Genomic DNA, 17,988 nt, shown 5'->3' with positions numbered 1-17,988 from the left:
GTGGGGAAGTGGAAATGGCCTCTCTGTGGAGGCAGAGGAGATGATGGAATTACAGAATGGGTTTGATCAGAAGAGACCATAAAAATAATTTTATTCCTCCCCCTGCTATGGCAGAGACACCTTACACTATCCCAGGCTACTCCAAGCTCTGTTCAGCCTGGCCTTGGGCACTGCCAGGGATCCAGGGGCAGCCCCAGCTGCTCGGGGCACCCTGTGCCAGGCCCTGCCCACCTTGCCAGGGAACAATTCCTCATTCCCAATATCCCATCCATCCCTGCCCTCTGGCAGTGGAAGTCATTCCCTGTGTCCTGTCCCTCCATCCCTTGTCCCCAGTCCCTCTGCAGCTCTCCTGGAGCCCCTTCAGGCCCTGGAAGGGGCTCTGAGCTCTCCCTGGAGCCTTCTCCTCTCCAGGGGAGCACCCCCAGCTCTCCCAGCCTGGCTCCATGGCAGAGGGATTCCAGCCCTGGAAGCATCTCCATGGCCTCTCTGGACTTGCTCCAACAGCTCCATGTCCTTCTGATGCTGGAGCAGCCCTGCAAGGGGATCTCACAAGGGCAGAGTAGAGGGGGACCATCCTCCCCCCTCACCTGCTGCCCATTCATCTGTGGGTGCAGCCCAGCACAGAGGAGTTTCTGGGCTGCCACTGCACATTGTTGGCTCATGTCCAGCTTTCCATCATATCCTCCAAGTCCTTCTCTGCTGGTCAATGAGCTCTTCTCCCAGTCTGTGCTCATGTGTGGGGTATCCCTGACCTGGGTGCAGCACCTCAAAGAGTGCTGAATCTCCCAAAGAGGAAAAGGCACCATCGAGGCCATGGCTGCCCCACCACCTCTGCTGTGTGGGAGCCCAGCAAGGCTGGTGTCACTCACAGGGCACTGCAAGCACCAACACCCACAAGGTGTCATCATCACAGTCCCCAGCCATGACAAACCACCAAGGGGATAAAAGTTCTCACCAGAGCCTGAACGTGCTTGGCTGCGGGGCTGGACGTGACCACCATGGTAAATGACGATGTACATCCACAAATCTTTTCTTCCATGGGTTTATTGAATTTTCTTCCTCTTCCCACGGTACTATTCTGTCTTTTTCTCCAGTGACGGACGTTGTGGCCAAATGGTGTTGAGCCAAAATCTGATTGGTACAGAAGGATCACAGTACCAACCCTGTAGTGCCAGAGCTGGTGGTGAGCAGTGACGTGGGGCAGGCAGCGAGCCCTGGGCACGGGTGTGTTCAGGGCTGAGGGGACAGTAAAGGATCTCTCTTGCTGCCACAGAAGCTGCAGACATCAGCTACATGGGGGATGTCCCACCCCAGGGACATGTATTTTGAAGCACTACAGTTCCATGCCAGTGCAGATCTCTTGAGTGGATGCACTGTGCCAGTAGACAGTGCTCATGTCCTGGTTTAACCCATCCTGCTAATTTATAGGAGCAAAATCACTCAGATGTGATTCCTCCTTTATGCTGTGACTGAACATGCACTCGACAGAGGTTACCCAGGCTTCTGGAGCCTGTTGAGTTGCTTTGAACACAAGCTGCAGGGCTGTGCTGGGCTGCAGGGAGCTCAGGGGAGGCTGTGTCTAGACTAGAGGAACTCTCCTGAAGGCTTGCTGGGCTTTTGTTTTGTAGTAACTCATATCTCTAATCTGGCTTGGAACAAGGCATCTCAGTCCCTTCAGGCCCCACCACAACACTTGCAGGAGAAAAGGAGGCTCTGTTTAGTGGTCAGCAAGCCAAGATGAGCAACAGGGATTGGCTGCAACTAAGCAGAGAGCACATTCCTGTGACAGAAAAGGGCTTCACTCCCATGGCAGAGCTGCTGTGTTTCATCTGGTTTGATGCTTTTCACCCAAAGATTACAAATTATGTGCAGGTCTTTGTTTGAGCCCCCTTCCAAGGCCGGCAAGCAGAGGAAAAACTGTGCACACTGAGGGAATCTGTACTGGGAAGAGAAAGACTGGTCCTGGCACTGAGAGTTGCTGAGTTCTGGTATTTGGCATTCAGGAAGCTTTTGAAGTATCTCCCCAATCCTGCTGAAAATGTCTTATTAAAAGAGACAAAGTACATTAATTTGGGCTCCATGCTGCGCTAATGAATTAAACAGTTCCAAACTGAAGCTGTGGCTTAGGGTCTTGGGAGAGTCATCATCCATCCCTGTGTGGGATCCATCCTTGGCCATGGGCAGTGAGACCCCCAAGAACAAGAACATGAAATTCTCTGTGTCTGCTTTTACCTGTCTCTGCCCCAGACAGGTTTTGCTGTGCTGCACTGGGCATAGCTGGGAAACCTGTTCCTCACCAGGTTCATCACTGACAGGGGGAGCACCGAGCTCCTTCTGCTCAGCACCAGCCTCTCTCCCTGCACACAGCCGTGTCCTGGGCACAACGAGCCCAGAGCTTCTCGGGACAAGGCAGGATCAGGCTGAGCTGGGGAGGAGTACCCCACATCCAGGAAGAATAGCTGCCTGCCTTGGGCTGAAAATAGACCATGAAACATTTGAAGAAGACAGAGCTGGAGTGGATGATTGCCCGAGGCAAGGCACAGCTCCCGCTGAGTTCATTGCTGAGCTCTGAGAGCGTAAGCACATGAGGAGCATGGGGGAGTGTAGTATTGTCCACAAGGGTCCCAGGATGAGGGAAGAGATGAGAAAGTTGACTCCATGTATCAGAAAGCTTGATTTATTATTTCATGATAGATAATATATTAAAACTATACTAAAAGAACAGAAGAAGGGATTTCATCAGAAGGCTAAGCTAAGAATAGAATAAGAATGAATAACAAAGGCTTGTCTCTGACTGAGACAGTCTGCATAGGTGATCTGTGATTGGCCCTTAATTAAAAACAACCAGATGAGACCAATCACAGATTCCCCCTGTTGCATTCCACAGCAGCAGATAAGAATTGTTTACAGTTTGTTCCTGAGGCCTCTCAGCTTCTCAGGAGGGAAAAATCCTAAGGAAAGGATTTTTCATAAAACATGTCGGTGACAGGGGAGGAATGCCAGGCTTTCTGGAAAGGCCTTGAAGTGTCTCACTGGAGCACAAAGCCCAGAGAAAAACTTCATTTGAATGGATCCCCAGAGAGGGAGGTCAGAGTTTCACTGCTGTGCCCAGACATGGATACACAGAGCACTGGGCTGATGTTAAGGCATCCAGTGAAGGCTAGGGAAGGTGTGGAATTATGCTTCTCCCAGCAAAGCACTTGGCAGCACCACAACTTTTTCTCTGCTTATTTCAGGGCTGGATTTTTGTTGCTGGCAGCTTTTTCTGAGCTGACACTTCTACTTCCCGAAGTGGGACACATCAGGGGCAAGCAGAGGCAGCTCACCAGCCCTCTGCTTCCCATGAGCTGGTGCTTGAGTTCAGTCCTCCTGGCTCCACAGATCGTGTTTCCTGCTCTGGCTCTGTCAGGGATGCTGGAAGTGTCCAAGGCCAAGCTGGACGGGGATTGGAGCAACGTGGGATACTGGATGGTGTCCCTGCCCATGGCAGGGAGCGGAACGAGACGATATTTGAAGTCCCTCCCAGCCCACGCCGCTCTGTGACGGATTATCGAGGGTTTTTCCCCGCCCCAGGGGGAGAGGCCGAAGCGAGCGGGGCGGTGCCTGTGGAATCACCTCAGCAGCGCAGGAAAACCTGTTCCTTTTGTGCTCTCGCTGCCATGAAAGCCTGGAGGTGTTCTGGCGGGTCGGGCTCCCTCAGCCCGCCGCCATGAGGGAACTGAGCAGCTCAGGCGGGCCGGCCTCCCTCAGCTCGCCGCCATGAGGGAACTGAGCAGCTCAGGCGGGCCGGCCTCCCTCAGCTCGCCGCCATGAGGGAACTGAGCAGCTCAGGCGGGCCGGCCTCCCTCAGCTCGCCGCCATGAGGGAACTGAGCAGCTCAGGCGGGCCGGCCTCCCTCAGCTCGCCGCCATGAGGGAACTGAGCAGCTCAGGCGGGCCGGCCTCCCTCAGCTCGCCGCCGAGAGGGCCAGGAGCGGCTCGGTGAACCGAGCCCCCTCGCCATGAGGGGCCGCCGCCGCCATGAGGTGAGGGGGATACAGGGCAAGGGTGGCGGCGGCAGCGGGGCTGGAGACGAGGGCTCCGGGGAAGGAAGGCGCCACCTGAAATACTCACATTTCTTATTTAGCTATTCCTGCAAGCGCTGCAGCCCGCGGTGCCCGGGACTGGGGGTGTTGCTCGGCGCTGCGGTTCAGCATTAATTCCTCAGCTTTTCGCTCGCTGTGCTGGCTTTTGTCCTCTGCCACAAGCCAGGCCGCTGCTGTTGAGCTTTACGAATATAGATGGAACTGACTGATGTGTGCGATGTTTCTGCTCTCCTCCTCTCTTTAGGCCTGAAGCCGATCCTGAGGTGGCCTGACCCCGGCGTGTGTGAAACCCCGAGCTGTGCTCTCCAGGAGGGCACTGGAGCCTGCAGAGAGAAGATGTGATGGGATAACCTGCCCGTGAGACACAGGGAGAGCTCTGGAGCCACGTGGGTGAGGTGTGACTCTGAGCCAGCGAGGGGAAAAGGGCAAAAATGTTTTGCTGTCTTAGAATTAACTAAAAGGCCTCTGCTGGCCCCTGTGCTAGCCTCGGGTCCCCAGGGTGGACATAACATGGTTTATCCAGCAATAGGTTTAGCTTATCCATTCCTCTTGCTGGATGAAGCGTTGATAAGAGTAGGTGTCATTAGAGAAGTGATTTCACGTTTTTTCTGTCCTGTAAACCCCCCCAGTTTTGGTTTTTTTTTTTTTTCTCCCAGCAGTAGTCAGCTGCCCGTGGCTGCTCAGTGCCTGTGCCAGTGTTATGCTGCTGGGAGAGAAAGGTGCTGCTGAGCTTTCCTGGCACCAGTGAGGCCGTCCTGGTGCTCAGTGGTGCCAGGTTTTGGCAGCACTCTGCATGCCTGAGAGTGGAGTAACTCCTACCCGTGGAGTTAGAGCCTAGATTGGATGCAGACAACACACAGAAAATTGAAAATTATGTTGCAGATATTTTAATGTGCATCTTTTATATAAAAATTAGTGTCAGTTAATTAACTGGTCAGTGCTAGGGGTTGAATTGGAGTCCTCTTTTCAGCTTTCTTTATTGGGTTTTTATTACAGAGAAATTGTTGGTGTGGGGCTTGCTGGAGCAGCAGGAGTGGTCAGAAGTAAAGCTGTCGATGCTGCTCTGAAGATCCTTGTTTGGAAAGTATGGAGAAGATGGAAACCTGGAGCCCACCGTTTAAACGGGGCAGCTGGAGAATTTGTTTTCAGAATGTGGATGTAGGAATTAGAAACATCAAAGGTGGTTTGGAGCAAGGTATAACAAGAATTATATGTACAATTTATTGTTAATTTCCTCTCATTGCTTTTGGAAATACATTTTTATATGACCTCAATTAAACGTATTTATATTTAAGCTTGCTCAGTTTGCTTTTCATTGTCTTACAAGGCTGTTGGGTGCAGCAGGATTTCAGAATGGAGACTAGAGAGGGCGTAGTGAGGCACCAGCTCTCATCCCTAGGCCTGGGGGGAAGTGAGCCCCCAAAGGAAGGTTGGAAAAGGCTGATGAATATGTAAAATACATCAAAACTGGTGGGCAGGGGCAAGATGACCCCCAGGGCTTCAGACAAAAAGGGCATTTAAATGCAAAAGTTGGAACAAAAAGTGTGTTTTGCTCTCCAGAGCTGGATCCCTTTGGATTCCTAGCAGTCTTCTAGGAAACCCTGGGATTGTGAAATAATCCAGACTCCTTAAATGTCTCTGACACTGTTCATTTAGCCATGAGCCCTTCTCCCACCTGAATATCCAGAACTTTGAATGCTCAGTTTTTGTCCTTCACATGGGAATACTTGTTAAAATACTAAGCATTGGGGAATAAAGGTTTTCCGTGGTTGAAGCCTGAGTTCAGTTGTTTCTGTAGGAACAAATCCTACCTGCAAAACTAATCAAGGGTTTCCCTGTGGATTTATATTCTGCTCAGCAATTTTCCTCTCTCGCAGGGCTGGGTGCCTCCTGCCCTTATGGTGGAGGTACTGCCTGCTGGCAGCCAAGGAACACTCACTGTGTCAGGGGGCTCTGCTGCTGAAGCAGGTACTTCCAAAGTGGCTCTTCCCAATATCCCATCCATCCCTGCCCTCTGGCAGTGGGAGCCATTCCCTGTGTCCTGTCCCTCCATCCCTTGGCAATTGTCTCTCTCCAGGTTTCCTGGGGCTCCTTCAGGCCCTGCAAGGCCACCCTGAGCTCAGCCCAAAGCTTCTCCTCTCCAGGTGACCATTGCCAGCTGTGCCAGCCTTTCCTCCCAGCAGAGCTGCTCCATCCCTCTGCTCATCCTGGAGCCTCCTCTGGCCTGGCTCCAGCAGCTCCAGCTCCTGCCTGTGCTGGGCCAGGGCTGGGGCAGCTCTGCAGGTGGGCTCTCCCCTGAGCACAGGGGCATAGGTGATGCCTCAGGTTTCAGCTTTTCTATTTTTCATATTCTGTGCTGCTTTATTGTGTCGGTCTGGGCTTCATATTTGGGGATGGTGAGTTCTCTGCACAGAGACAAAACAATTCCTTCTCTAGCTGGGGGCCCACGGAGAGCCGATCCAGATCTCAGGCCCAAGAGCACAAACAATGTGGACCAAAGGGAGAAAAGAAGAAGGATGTGACTGCATGGGCTGGAGCTGTAATTGGACAATTAGTTCCAATATGCTAATGGACCAAAACTTACAAAAGTCTGAGACGCTGTGACCTCTTGTCCATTTTGTGCCCATTTTGGGTTGTGCTGCCCAAGGTGGATCTATTTGAGGCTTCTTAATAAATCCCTACTTTATTCTTTAGCTCTGTCCAGTCTCTGTTCTAGGTCAGCCTTCACAAGTTATCACAGGGACAGAATCCCCCCTGCCCTGCTGCCCACACTGGGGCTCAGCCCAGGGCATGGGCTGAGGTTCTGGGGCATGTCCAGCTTCCGCCTTGTGCACAACTGGGAAATAAAAAATAGGGATGTCCTGAAGGCTCTCCAGTGGTCAGCACAAGCACAGGGTCTGGTGCTCAGGGTGTCCCCTCCAGCAGGAAAGGGACAGTCAGCACTGTGCAGCTCCTGCAGCACACAGCTGATCAATACAGGTCAGAATGATTCACCTTGGACCTGCTCTGGTGCCCCCAGTGCAGGACAGCAAAGGGAATTGGGAGAGAGGCCATGAGGTCCAAGACTGGCAGTGAAATAAAGCCAGGAAATGGAGCAGGACCTGCATTCATACTTGGGAAATGACAATGTGATTTGTGGTTCTGTTTAGGAGAACCATACATTTTGCAGTCTATATATGACTTCTGCTAGGCAAAAGTGGCTGGATTGCTTTACATTTGCTCTGCTTTTACTGCTCTGCAGCACCACAGCACAGGAAGATTGTTAACTGAGATTTATGGGCTTGTTTTTGAACACTTCATTGTTTTTTTACCTTGAGCTTGTTAAGAGCTGGATTTCTTGTGATTGTTCTCTGAGCATTTCCATATTACTTCAACACATATATTGCACCACTTCCATTTTTTAAAAATACCTTGTGTTATTGTTTCATTGTGCTCTCCAGCCACTTACAGAAAAGAAAAATCAGCCTGTGATGAATTGAAGAGGCAGATTTTTCCTTTCCCCTGGAGCTTTCTCTGAATTCATGTACACACCCTCACCTTCCTAAAGCTGCTGGAGCACAGCTTTACTGGCTAATGGAGAGACCGCTTCTTTAGCCACAAAATTAAATAGGGAGAAAGATGTCGACTACAAAATACATCAAAATTACGAATAGTACCTGAGGGGTTGTAGGAGTACTTTGGTGATTTCAGGAGGGCGGCGGCACAGGGACCTCTCCTCATCCAGCACAAGGTGGCAATGTTGGATCAGAGGAACAGCACAGCCTTGCACATCGGCTGCAGGGCCTTTTTACCAGAATCTTCCAACGGCCTCACAGCCAGCGAGAGGCCAGAGTTTTGAATATTTTAGCGATGGTGACACCTGCGTCGTGCTGAGGAGAGCGGCCTCGGGCTGGGCGGGGCTGGCTGCCCGTGAGCGTGCCCTGGGACACAGAGAACAGCGTGGGGACCAGAGGATACTGTGGGTATCCCAAACACCCTGGATACCCCGGACACCTTGGATACCCCGGGCACACCCCGCAGCGGCGGCGCCGGCGGTGCCGCTCCCCGGACGCAGCTGAGGGGAGCCGCGAACCCGCGATCCCGGGCCCCGCCCTCCTCCCGAGGGGCGTGGCCCCCGCCCCGCCCCGCCTCCCGCGCTTTCCCATGTTGCCCCGCGGGAGCGCGGACAATGAGCGGGGCGAGGGCGGCGGGCTGGCGGCGCGCGGTGCAGCGGCGCTCTCGCGAGAGCACGGTGAGCGGCCCCCCCACCTCTCGCGAGAGCCGTACCGGCTGCGCCTCCTCCCCGTCCTTATCCCACACCCCACATCCCTAACGGCGGGCGGGGCGGGCGGTCCCGGCCACCGGCAGGAGCGGCGCGGACTCACCGGCGATACCGGAGCCGAGCGGGGCGGCCGCCGCCGGCCACGTGAGCAGGCGAGCAGCGGGCGGGCGTGCTCTCGCGAGCGCGGCGAGGCGCGCGCGGGCCTCGCGCAGCCGCCTCAGTCCCTCTCCCTCCCTCTCTCAGTCCCGCCGTCCGTCCGTCCGTCCCTTTCCCCCGCCGCTGGCGCCGCACCGAGCGGGAGGCGCCGCCGCCGCCGCGTTGCGTCCCCGCCGGCCCGCAGGTAGGAGCGGCGCCGCGCCCCCGGCCCGCCGCCATCTCGGTGTCCTGCGGCGGCCGCCCCGCCGTGAGGGGTGGGGGGCGAGGCGGGAGCGCGCGGCGGGGGGGGGCGCGGGCCGGCGCGCGGCGGTCACGCGCAGGCCCGGCCCGGCCGGTGCCGCGGCCCCCGGGGCGCCCCCGCCCGCCGCCAGCCGGAACTGCGGGCGCGCCGGGCCCGAACAAAGCCCCGACCCCCCCCCCACCCCGCTGTCGCCCCCCGGGCCCGGGAACAGAGGCTCCCGCTCGGCCCCTCGGCGCTGCAGCCGTGACCCAGCTCCGCCGCGCTTCCCGCTGTCTGGAGCTCTTCCCTGCTCCCTGCTGGCGCCAGCCGCGGTCTTGCAGGCGGCCTTGTTCCTCCCTCCTTCCTTAACTCTCTAAAGGCCGTTAGAGTCTAAAACTGCTGGTTTTGATGCCCATCTGGCCTTAAGAATTAATGAATTGAGCAACAAGAATCCTGGCAGTGCAGGCAGCTGTTTGACCCCGCTTTCTACTCAGTTTCACTTTCATATATTCAGGCTGTGCTTACAAATTAAGCTGCGGGGGTGGTTTTTTTTTTTTTTTCTTCCTGTGTTGGATTGATAACGTTCCGTTTCTTTAATGTACACACTCTGCTTCCGGAGTCAGAGTAATGAGATACAAAGTTCACCTATTCTGAAAACATCCAGAAGTTGAAAAGAACTTTCTGGGACCCTGAAAAACTGCTTTGTTAAATGATAAATGAGGCATTTACACTGTTGAAAGAAAGCTGAACCATCCCTCAAATTCCAAATGTGTGGCTGTTTTTCTTTCCACGATGCAGACCTTTGGGAAAAAAGTATCTAATAGTGCTTCAAACTGCTGAACGATCTTTATTCTATTTACTCAGCCTTAAATTCTTCAGGCTTTTTGAACTGTAGGTGGTCCTGATTTCCTGGAGTCAGATAAGTAGGGAGCAGCTCTGGTTGAAAATGTAAGTTTCTTAAAGCAGTCTGTGTAGTTTTCATGGGGAGAAGAAAAGGGTGCATTTTCAGGAGCTTCATTACAAGAATCTATTGATCCAGTGATTTAATCTTCTCATATTTGAAACGTTAATATTTTAAGTTTTCAATGTGCTAAAATGGTAAATTGTTTTTGTAACATATAGTGGAACATATTAATGTTGTTATTGTATTCCCAAGAAATTAGTGAACTTCTGTCTTGAATTTTATGAAAAAAACTTCCCAAAATGATTCATTACTGAATTCTGAGTGAGGGTACTGGCACTCAGACCTTGTGAGCTGATAAGCCAGTGTTTGTACTTCTGCATTGTGTACTTGGTGTTACATATGTCCTGGAACTAAATGATGAGAAAAGAACCCCCGAGCAATTCCTAAATGGGTCCTTAAAATGTGGATATCCATGTTCCTAAAGATAAAAACTGAAAATCAATTAAAGAGGGGGAAGAAGAGTCAGTGTTTTGGGCTCCAGACTGAAGTTTCATATAGCTGTTATTTTATAACCCCTTGGTTTACTCAGGAATAAACTGCACTTAAATAAAAACACTCATTACTTGGGTGAGAAATTAGGAAAAGCTGTGTGCTGCCCTTTGCTGTGACTTGCACATCTCTCTGCTGAGAGACTTGGTGAATACAAAGGTATTTTATAATGTAATACTCAACAGGCTTCTGGGTGGCTCAACAAATCTGGGGGAGAAGCTGTTGCAAGCAGAGTTGCAATGAAATTATTTCCATTCAGTTTGTTAATTTATGAGTGCTTTTTTTCAATGCTGCTTCCTTTTTTCATCAGCTCTCTGAGTCAACAAGTCTTGAAAACAAAGGCAAATACTTCATGATATTTCTGAACTCATTTAGTTTGTGAGTGTTTAAGTACCATATTGTGCAGTCATCATTTCAACAAAAGGGTTTTTATTTTGAGCACTGAACCAGTGAAACAGTTCTTTGATTTTCCTCTGCAGCTAGAATACTTGCAACTTCAAGCAGGATTTCAGCTGGGAAAGACCAGGATTTTATCCCAGCCCTGGAAATGCCTCGAGGCAGATGGAAATTCAGGTTACCAGATCAGAATACAGAACTGTTCTGTGTGAGGTTTTCCTTTTTTTTCTTTTTTAATGGTAAAAATTGGTCTGTGATTTGTTCTGGGGTTGGTGTCAAGATTTTGGTGTCTGAGGGGCTGTTGGTCCCCACACCTGCTGGGAATGAAGGAGGATTGTGTCCTTGTTGTGCATGGGAGCACAGTTGTGTTGCTGGAGTTTCCCAGTGACATCCCACAGCATTGCACAGAGACTCTGGTTTTGGCAGAGCCCCTCTGTTAGTGGCTCCATGGAGCTTTTTGGAGCTGCAGGAGCCTGTGTGCATCTGTCTTACTGGAGACTGGGGCCTCTCAAGGTGTCTGTGGGATTGAAAGCAGTAGAAAGGAATGGCTGGAAGCCATGTAGTTGTTTGTGCTGTGGTCACCACAGTGACATCAGTTACCTGTTGTTTCTGGGTGTTACTTCTTTCCCTTTCAAAAAATACATGGGTTTTGCCTTCTTACTCTACTCTTCTTGAATGTTCTTTTTTCTACTTCTGTTGCTGTAAAGGAATAAATACACTTTTAACAAAAGAGGGCTGATTGAATTTATTAAATTTTATAAGGAAAAGAAATAGGAAACCAACCTCTTTTCTGTTCCTTTTTGCATTCAGATGTTGAAAACTGTAAGTTCTTTTAAGATTCTTGATTGCTAAACCAGTCATTTTAATTCCCCATTTGCAAATATGCCTGTTCAGATGTCACACTTCCCTGTTCTGAAGCAATCCTCTGTTACAGTCACTTCAACTCTCAGATTATTTTGTGTTCCTCTGATCAAGGAAGTCCCTGGGCTGAAGATAAGCATAATCCCAAGAACTGAAACTCCTCCAGTTGTTGTGCCTGAAGCAGACTGGTTAATCTGTGCCCAGAAAAAGCGTGAGTCCCATGTGCCAGGTGCTCCTGAAGTTTCATGAAGGGCATGACCTTTGAGGTGGCTTGAACAAGATGAGTGCTTTTCTTGCATGAGGAACAGCTATATTAAATAACCACTCCGAGTAATGGGAGCTGAAATGAGCAAGAATCTGCATTTCTCCAAGGCAGCTGGGCAATTCCTCCTTTGCCTTTGGACAATACAGTGGCCTTTTCTGTATTGTCCAAAAATTAATCCCTTGGATTTGAGATCCATTGTACTTGGTCATTCAGCAACTAGATAACATCTGCTTCTCATTTCCTTGCAAGTTCTTGTTTTTGCTGCCATTAATTCTCAGAGCAGCATGGAGGGGGGGGGCTGTGTGTCCAAATTCCAGATCTCTCCCCTCAGTAGCCCTTTTTGCCTTGATGTGCTGTAGCCAGTTTTGCCAAGGAGCAGAAGAATTCTCCATGGCAGAAGGGATTGCTACACAGTGTGTAAGAGAGGAGGAAGAAGACCTATAGATGTTTATCCAAAGAGCAGACTTCCAAAAACTTCTATGGTACTTTTTTCCCAAGGATGTAGGGTCTGCAAAAGCATTGTATTGTTACAAAATGAGGGTTTGTTTTTCAGCTTGTTGATAATTCCAGGTTTTTACCATAACTGAATTTGTTTGTTCTAATTCAGTGTGTTTTGAAGTGAAAGTGAAACTGGCTAGAAAGTGAAAACAGTTACTTTTCATTTTTAAGACTTTTTTTCTGTAAATAGTGGAAGAGGAATGGGTAAAAGATGAGTTCTTCTTAACATTAAAATTACAGTAACTTTGCATAAGTTAAAACCCCCTGAGAGTGGCAAAAGGAATAGGGAGCTGGGGACTTATTTTCAGCCTATTTGTGTTCCATAAAAGGTGACAAGCTGAGGTTATTGTGTTCAGCATGATCAATATATTCCAAAAATTCACTGAATTAAACTGTTCTCAGGTCAAACTTAATATTGGAGCAAGAGTTCATAAGCTTTGTTGAAAAGATATGTTCAGATTTACACTAAGAGAAAAACCTTCTATAGTGTTTAAAATCAGCCTCATTTTGGGCTCTGTTTGATAACCGTGTACTCTGTAGGATTCAAATTCCTTATTTTTGTTGTCTGCCTTTATAGAATACTCTTTTGCAACTTGTAGGTACAAATTGTTTTCATTGTCTGCATTTGTCTGGAAATCTAATAACATTTTGACTTTCAACTTAGTTCAAGATTGCTTGATATTATATATTTTCAAATCTTAATATGGCCAAATTTCTGCCCACAGATCTTAAAAAAGGTGTACCTGAAAGCCTGTCTGTTCTCAGTCAGCTGAAATTTCATGGAGAGCAAGTAGCATAACACTTAGAACTAACTCATGTCTGGCTCTCGAGGCAGCTCTGTTCACTCCTGCCCATCTTGTTGCTGTGACTCAGTTGATGGCACCCTCTCTCAAAAGCTGGCTCTGCTCCATGGGAACCTGTCCCTATCAGATACTGGCATGGAATTGTCAGCCCAGGAAGTGCTGCCTTAGGATCATGTTAAACCTGACCCTGTGGAAGTTAAACATCCTTGGTGTGAGGGTAGAGCTCTTCCCCCACCTCTTTCTGTTGTCTTACAGGATGGGGTTGGTTAGGAGTGGAGTGCAGCAGCCATTGCAAGATGAGTGGTGTGATAAATAGTGGTTGTTTGAGGATATTCAAACTGGTTAATTGAAGTACTCACGTACCTAATTGGATGCAGGGCATTTCCTGACTAGCACCGATTGCCAACTTGTGCTGTGTCTGCATCATACACTTGTCTTTCTGTCCCACTTCATGCTTTTCCATAAGATTGTCCCTCTCTGTGTCTTTGTCTTGGTTATTCTCCCATCTTTCCTGTTTTTATTTTCCCTTTGCCCCTTCCCTGGGTGTTGCAGCTGCAGGAGCTGGGTGTGGTTCTCTAAAGCTCTGGAGTGGGGTCTCAGCATGGCACCATCAGGTCCTGCAGCCCTGGTCCTGCCAGGCCAGGATGCCAGGGGGTTTATTCCCTGCTAATCTCTGCAGCAGCACACAATGCACTGCCAGTTGACAGCTGTGACAAGAGGATTAGGGAGCATTTGTTTAGATAAAGAGTGTTTTTCAAAAGTGGAGAATTTTCCTAATTTAGTGGAAACTTGAATAATGTTGTCCTTGTGCTAACAGCAGGACGCAGTGGCCTGACTGCAGGGGTATCTGTGGAATTGCTGCTGGGTCAGGCTCAGAGAGCCCTCTGGAATACCTGTTTTTATGAAGAACCCAGTAAGTTCAGCTTCAAACCCTTCTGAAAGAGTGAATGAACTAGGAGGAAATTCAAGTGTAAAAATTGAATGAGTAAGGGTTAGCTTGTAAAATTGTCGTAGAAGTACTGTGAAGAATACTGAATGAATGTAAGATAAAAGCATGGTGTCCAGGTGAATATTGGAGTTCCTCTCTGAACTCAAAAGAATCTTGATTTTTACAATATAGTTCTTCAGTGCTTTCCGTTGAGGTGTCCTCCAGTGTGGCCCCCTTCTCTTGGACATCTCCCTTAGAATTCACCTGGTATGCTCCCCCTGTATTCTTGTGTAACTGTTTTTCTCTGAAGCTTTCTGCAGTGTTTTTCTGTCTTCTGCCTCAGAATTTTCAAACTTATTTTCATCCCCATGTTTCTCAATCTCTTATTCTTAACAAATGTCACACAGTTAAGCTTCCCTTTAATGACTCCAGTGTATTTGAATCTTAAAAATGTAGCTGAAATGAGTTAAGATGCATTGATAACAGAGTATGTAGCAAATTGTATAAAGGAGTTAGATTGCAAAAGTGGAGTTATGTGTGTTTTGTGTATTTTTCAGGGAATCCTTTTTTTTTCCTACATAAATGCATAGTTTTGTATCATGCTGCTACTGAGAAAAAAACCCCAAGTGCTTTTCAGCTTTGTGCACTGTTGGAACAGGCTGTGTATTGAGCAGGCAGTAGGGCTAGAGACCTCTAACCTTGACCTTTTTCCTTCTCTTTCCAGTACAAGAGCCATTGCCTTCTGCAGAGCTGGTCTCTTCAAGGAAAAGTCCTTGCTTTCATTTTGTCCTTTCCATTCCTCCCCAAACGTACCTGTTCTCTTGGGAGCTGACCTCATTTGCAGCTGTGCAGCCTGTGCCTGTTTCTTTTCTCAGTGAGTCTGTGTTTGATGTGCTCCTCGGTGGCAGTGCTGGAGAAGCAGAGCTGCTCTGCCCACACTGGCAAGGGTTTGCAACATCGGGGACCCAAGAGCAGATTATTCCTGCTGAAATACTTTCACACGTATTGAGTTGCTTTAAACTTTGTGTATCTGTTCCAAGGCTGGAGGAGGATGGGGTGAAGTATTACAGTTATTTCTACTCTGCCCTAAAAGAATATTTTATGAAATATATTCATTGCAGCATGCTGTGGATATTGATAGACTGTTTAGTTAAAACTTTGTGTGAATGCAGTTGAACCAAATATTTGAGTGCTAGGTTAGTATTTTAGTGGGACACTAAAGAGTCGCCTCTCTCTTGTGAGCAGTGTTTTAGGATCTTTAACTCCCACAGGTGGTCACAGTGTCAGTGCCAGCCCCAGGCCAGCAGTGCCACTGGGATGTGGTGCCATCTCCTGACTCACTGGGGTCTCTTCCTGCAGGAGCAGGGTTTTCCTTGGGTCTCCCATCCCAGCACTAAGCCTGACCTTGTTTAGTTTGAGGTCTGAGAGTACAGGCTGGTGTCACAGCTGCCATGTAACAGAGTAAAGAATCCCTTCAGAAATGCTGTTAGCAGTGTAACTGCAATTGGAACAAGAGGTCTTGTTTACTTCCTGCAAAATGTAAAACTTGTTTTTCTTGTTCACATCTGTCTTCACATCAGTAATTGGAATTTTACTGCATAAAGACTAAATATTATGTTTGGTCTTATTTACAGATCTTATAGCAGAAACTTTTTGCCCAAACTTCAGTTACTTTTAACTTCCTTTCGTCCTGTTCTGTGGTGGTAGAGGTTTCATTTTCAAATATGTGTTATATGCCAAAGTCATCTTGGATTCTATGGGCCTAAGTTTTTTGTGTTCTTCTCACAGACACAGTACACCAATGTAGGGTATGAACAAAGCCATTAACCAGAGATCAAGGCTTACGTGTCAGTAAACTTTATAGATGCTTTCAGACATCGCAAACTTCTGAAATTCACTTTCCTTCAGTGTGAAAGTAGCTTTTTGTGGAAGAAGAGTAGTATGTATAGGAAACACTACTGTATTTTTATCTGCAATAATATATATAGGTTCTGGGTACCTCTTGAATCTGTTATGTGATAAAAGCCTTGTAAGATTGAGATCTTGAATGTTTTTTTAGTTCAACATGATGCATAAGTTTAAAGCTGCATCTGTTTAAAGGGATTTATGACTAAAACTGCTTGTTTTTCTACAGAATTGTCTGGTGTTTCTCAGCTTGAAGAAGATCTGCAGTCATTATTGATCCTCTTTCTTGGCGTTACCGTTTTTGAAGTGAAGTTTGCCTAGCTTTCTAGTGTGAGCTCTCTTTGCAGCCATCTTAAAAAAAAACTAAACAAAAAGAATTTTTTTGATCCATAAAGTAGACAAGCTCTAGTTCTACAATGTCCAAGTCATTCCAGCAGTCATCTCTGAGTAGGGATTCACAAGGTCATGGGCGTGACCTCTCTGCAGGAATAGGCCTTCTTGCTGCTGCTACCCAGTCTTTAAATATGCCAGCATCTCTTGGAAGGATGAACCAGGGTACTGCACGCCTTGCTAGCTTAATGAATCTTGGAATGAGTTCTTCATTGAACCAACAAGGATCTCATAGTGCACTGTCTTCTGGTAGTACCTCTTCCCATAATTTGCAGTCTATATTTAACATTGGAAGTAGAGGTCCGCTCCCTTTGTCTTCTCAGCACCGTGGAGATGCAGACCAGGCCACAAACATTTTGGCCAGCTTTGGTCTGTCTGCTAGAGACTTAGATGAACTGAGTCGCTATCCCGAGGACAAGATCACTCCTGAAAACTTGCCTCAGATCCTTCTACAACTTAAAAGGAGGAGAGCTGAAGAAGGTTATGGTAGAGATGGCAGATCATCCACACGGGAACCACCATACAGAGTACCTAGGGATGATTGGGAAGAAAAAAGGCATTTTAGAAGAGATAGCTTTGATGATCGTGGTCCTAGTCTCAACCCAGTGGTTGACTATGACCATGGAAGTCGTTCTCAAGAATCTGGTTATTATGACAGAATGGATTATGAAGATGACAGATTGAGAGATGGAGAAAGGTGTAGGGATGAATCTTTCTATGGTGAGACTTCGCATAACTATCATAAATTTGACAGTGAGTATGACAGAATGGGTCGTGGTCCTGGTCCCGAGAGATCTCTCTTTGAGAAAAAGAGAGGTGCTCCTCCAAATAGCAATATTGAAGACTTCCATGGATTCTTACCGAAGGGTTATCCCCATCTGTGCTCTATATGTGATATGCCAGTTCATTCTAATAAGGTGAGTTATGCACCAGATACTTCTATTTTCCTTTACGTTGTAGTATCTGTTCTGTTTTACCTATTTCTTTAATTATTTCTATGGCCTGGTTGCTTTTGAAATGATCTGAAAGTTGGTTTGAGAGTGAAAAAGGCACTTGGTTTATTTGCAAGGTAATTGTTGACAAACATTGTAAACCAGGGCTTTACATTAATGTATTTTATTTGCCCAGATTGCTTAACTTCAAGTCAAACAGCTATCATCTACTGGGATATCTTGTTTATATTTTACATCTACATGTTCTCTTAACCACAAACATCTGGCATTCAAGCAGTTTTGGGGTGGGTTTTGGTATTTTTTTTGTTGGTTTGGGGTTTTTTTGCAGTGTATCTACTGTGCCATTCCGGAAGCTAGTTTCAGCTCTCCTCCACATCTGTCTTGATTGCTGATTTATATGTAGTTAAGATGCATTCTTGCACAGTTCTGCTTTTTCCCTGTCCAGAGGGAAAGAGTTAATGTAGAGCCCTGGAACTTATTTGCAAAAGTAAAAACCACGTTTTAGATTAGCTCATTCTTGCCTTTTTAATTTCACTTTAACACTCTATCTCATACTATGGCTGAAATTTGTCGTCATTTTTCTCCTTTTTTCACAACTTTCTTAGAACACTTCAGACTCACTTTTTTATTGTCACATGTTGCATCTATCCCTGTAGACTCTCCGAGCAATCAGTCTGCTGTTGCAGTGTCCTGCTCTGTGTTCCTAGTAGTGTTCTTTACTTGGCTCACGAGTAGAGTGGATCTTCGGGTGTGTTCGGTGATGCTGAAACTTCCCTCTTAGTAATCCACGCCTAGTGCAGCTCTGCAAAGGGAGC

General features: G+C 47.9%; 1 protein-coding gene, 2 long non-coding RNA genes and 1 other non-coding gene across 8 annotated transcripts in view; 3 read left to right on the top strand and 1 right to left on the bottom strand.

Annotated features, from left to right (window-relative positions):
• Positions 1–2,663: 2,663 nt before the first annotated feature.
• Positions 2,664–8,532, bottom strand: LOC132334167 (uncharacterized). The gene is made up of 3 exons (XR_009488346.1): positions 8,449–8,532; positions 7,741–8,004; positions 2,664–4,407 (listed from the first exon to the last, which is right to left on the bottom strand). It is a non-coding gene; the product is annotated as an uncharacterized LOC132334167 (long non-coding RNA).
• Positions 3,885–5,378, top strand: LOC132334166 (uncharacterized). Its single transcript, XR_009488345.1, has 3 exons — positions 3,885–4,024; positions 4,329–4,481; positions 5,083–5,378. It is a non-coding gene; the product is annotated as an uncharacterized LOC132334166 (long non-coding RNA).
• LOC132334492 (small nucleolar RNA SNORA74) lies at positions 4,736–4,938 on the top strand. Its single transcript, XR_009488422.1, has one exon. It is a non-coding gene; the product is annotated as a small nucleolar RNA SNORA74 (small nucleolar RNA).
• The window catches only part of MATR3 (matrin 3), a 25,701-nt gene continuing 15,932 nt past the window's right edge, over positions 8,220–17,988 (top strand). Inside the window, exons 1-2 of one of the 5 annotated variants that reach the window (XM_059860004.1) lie at positions 8,220–8,315; positions 16,060–17,137. In XM_059860004.1, coding sequence (XP_059715987.1) covers positions 16,247–17,137 — 891 coding nt within the window. In that variant the 5' untranslated portion in view covers positions 8,220–8,315; positions 16,060–16,246. Of the gene's footprint in view, positions 8,316–8,374; positions 8,498–8,541; positions 8,686–16,059; positions 17,138–17,988 lie in introns of those variants that run through there. The other 4 variants (XM_059860003.1, XM_059860005.1, XM_059860007.1 and 1 more) reach the window with 4 other exon arrangements.

The sequence above is a fragment of the Haemorhous mexicanus genome, chromosome 15, assembly GCF_027477595.1.
Source record: "Haemorhous mexicanus isolate bHaeMex1 chromosome 15, bHaeMex1.pri, whole genome shotgun sequence".
Taxonomy (NCBI): Eukaryota; Metazoa; Chordata; class Aves; order Passeriformes; family Fringillidae; genus Haemorhous; species Haemorhous mexicanus.
Note: the sequence above shows the minus strand (reverse complement) of the source record. Positions and strands in the feature narration are given on the sequence as shown.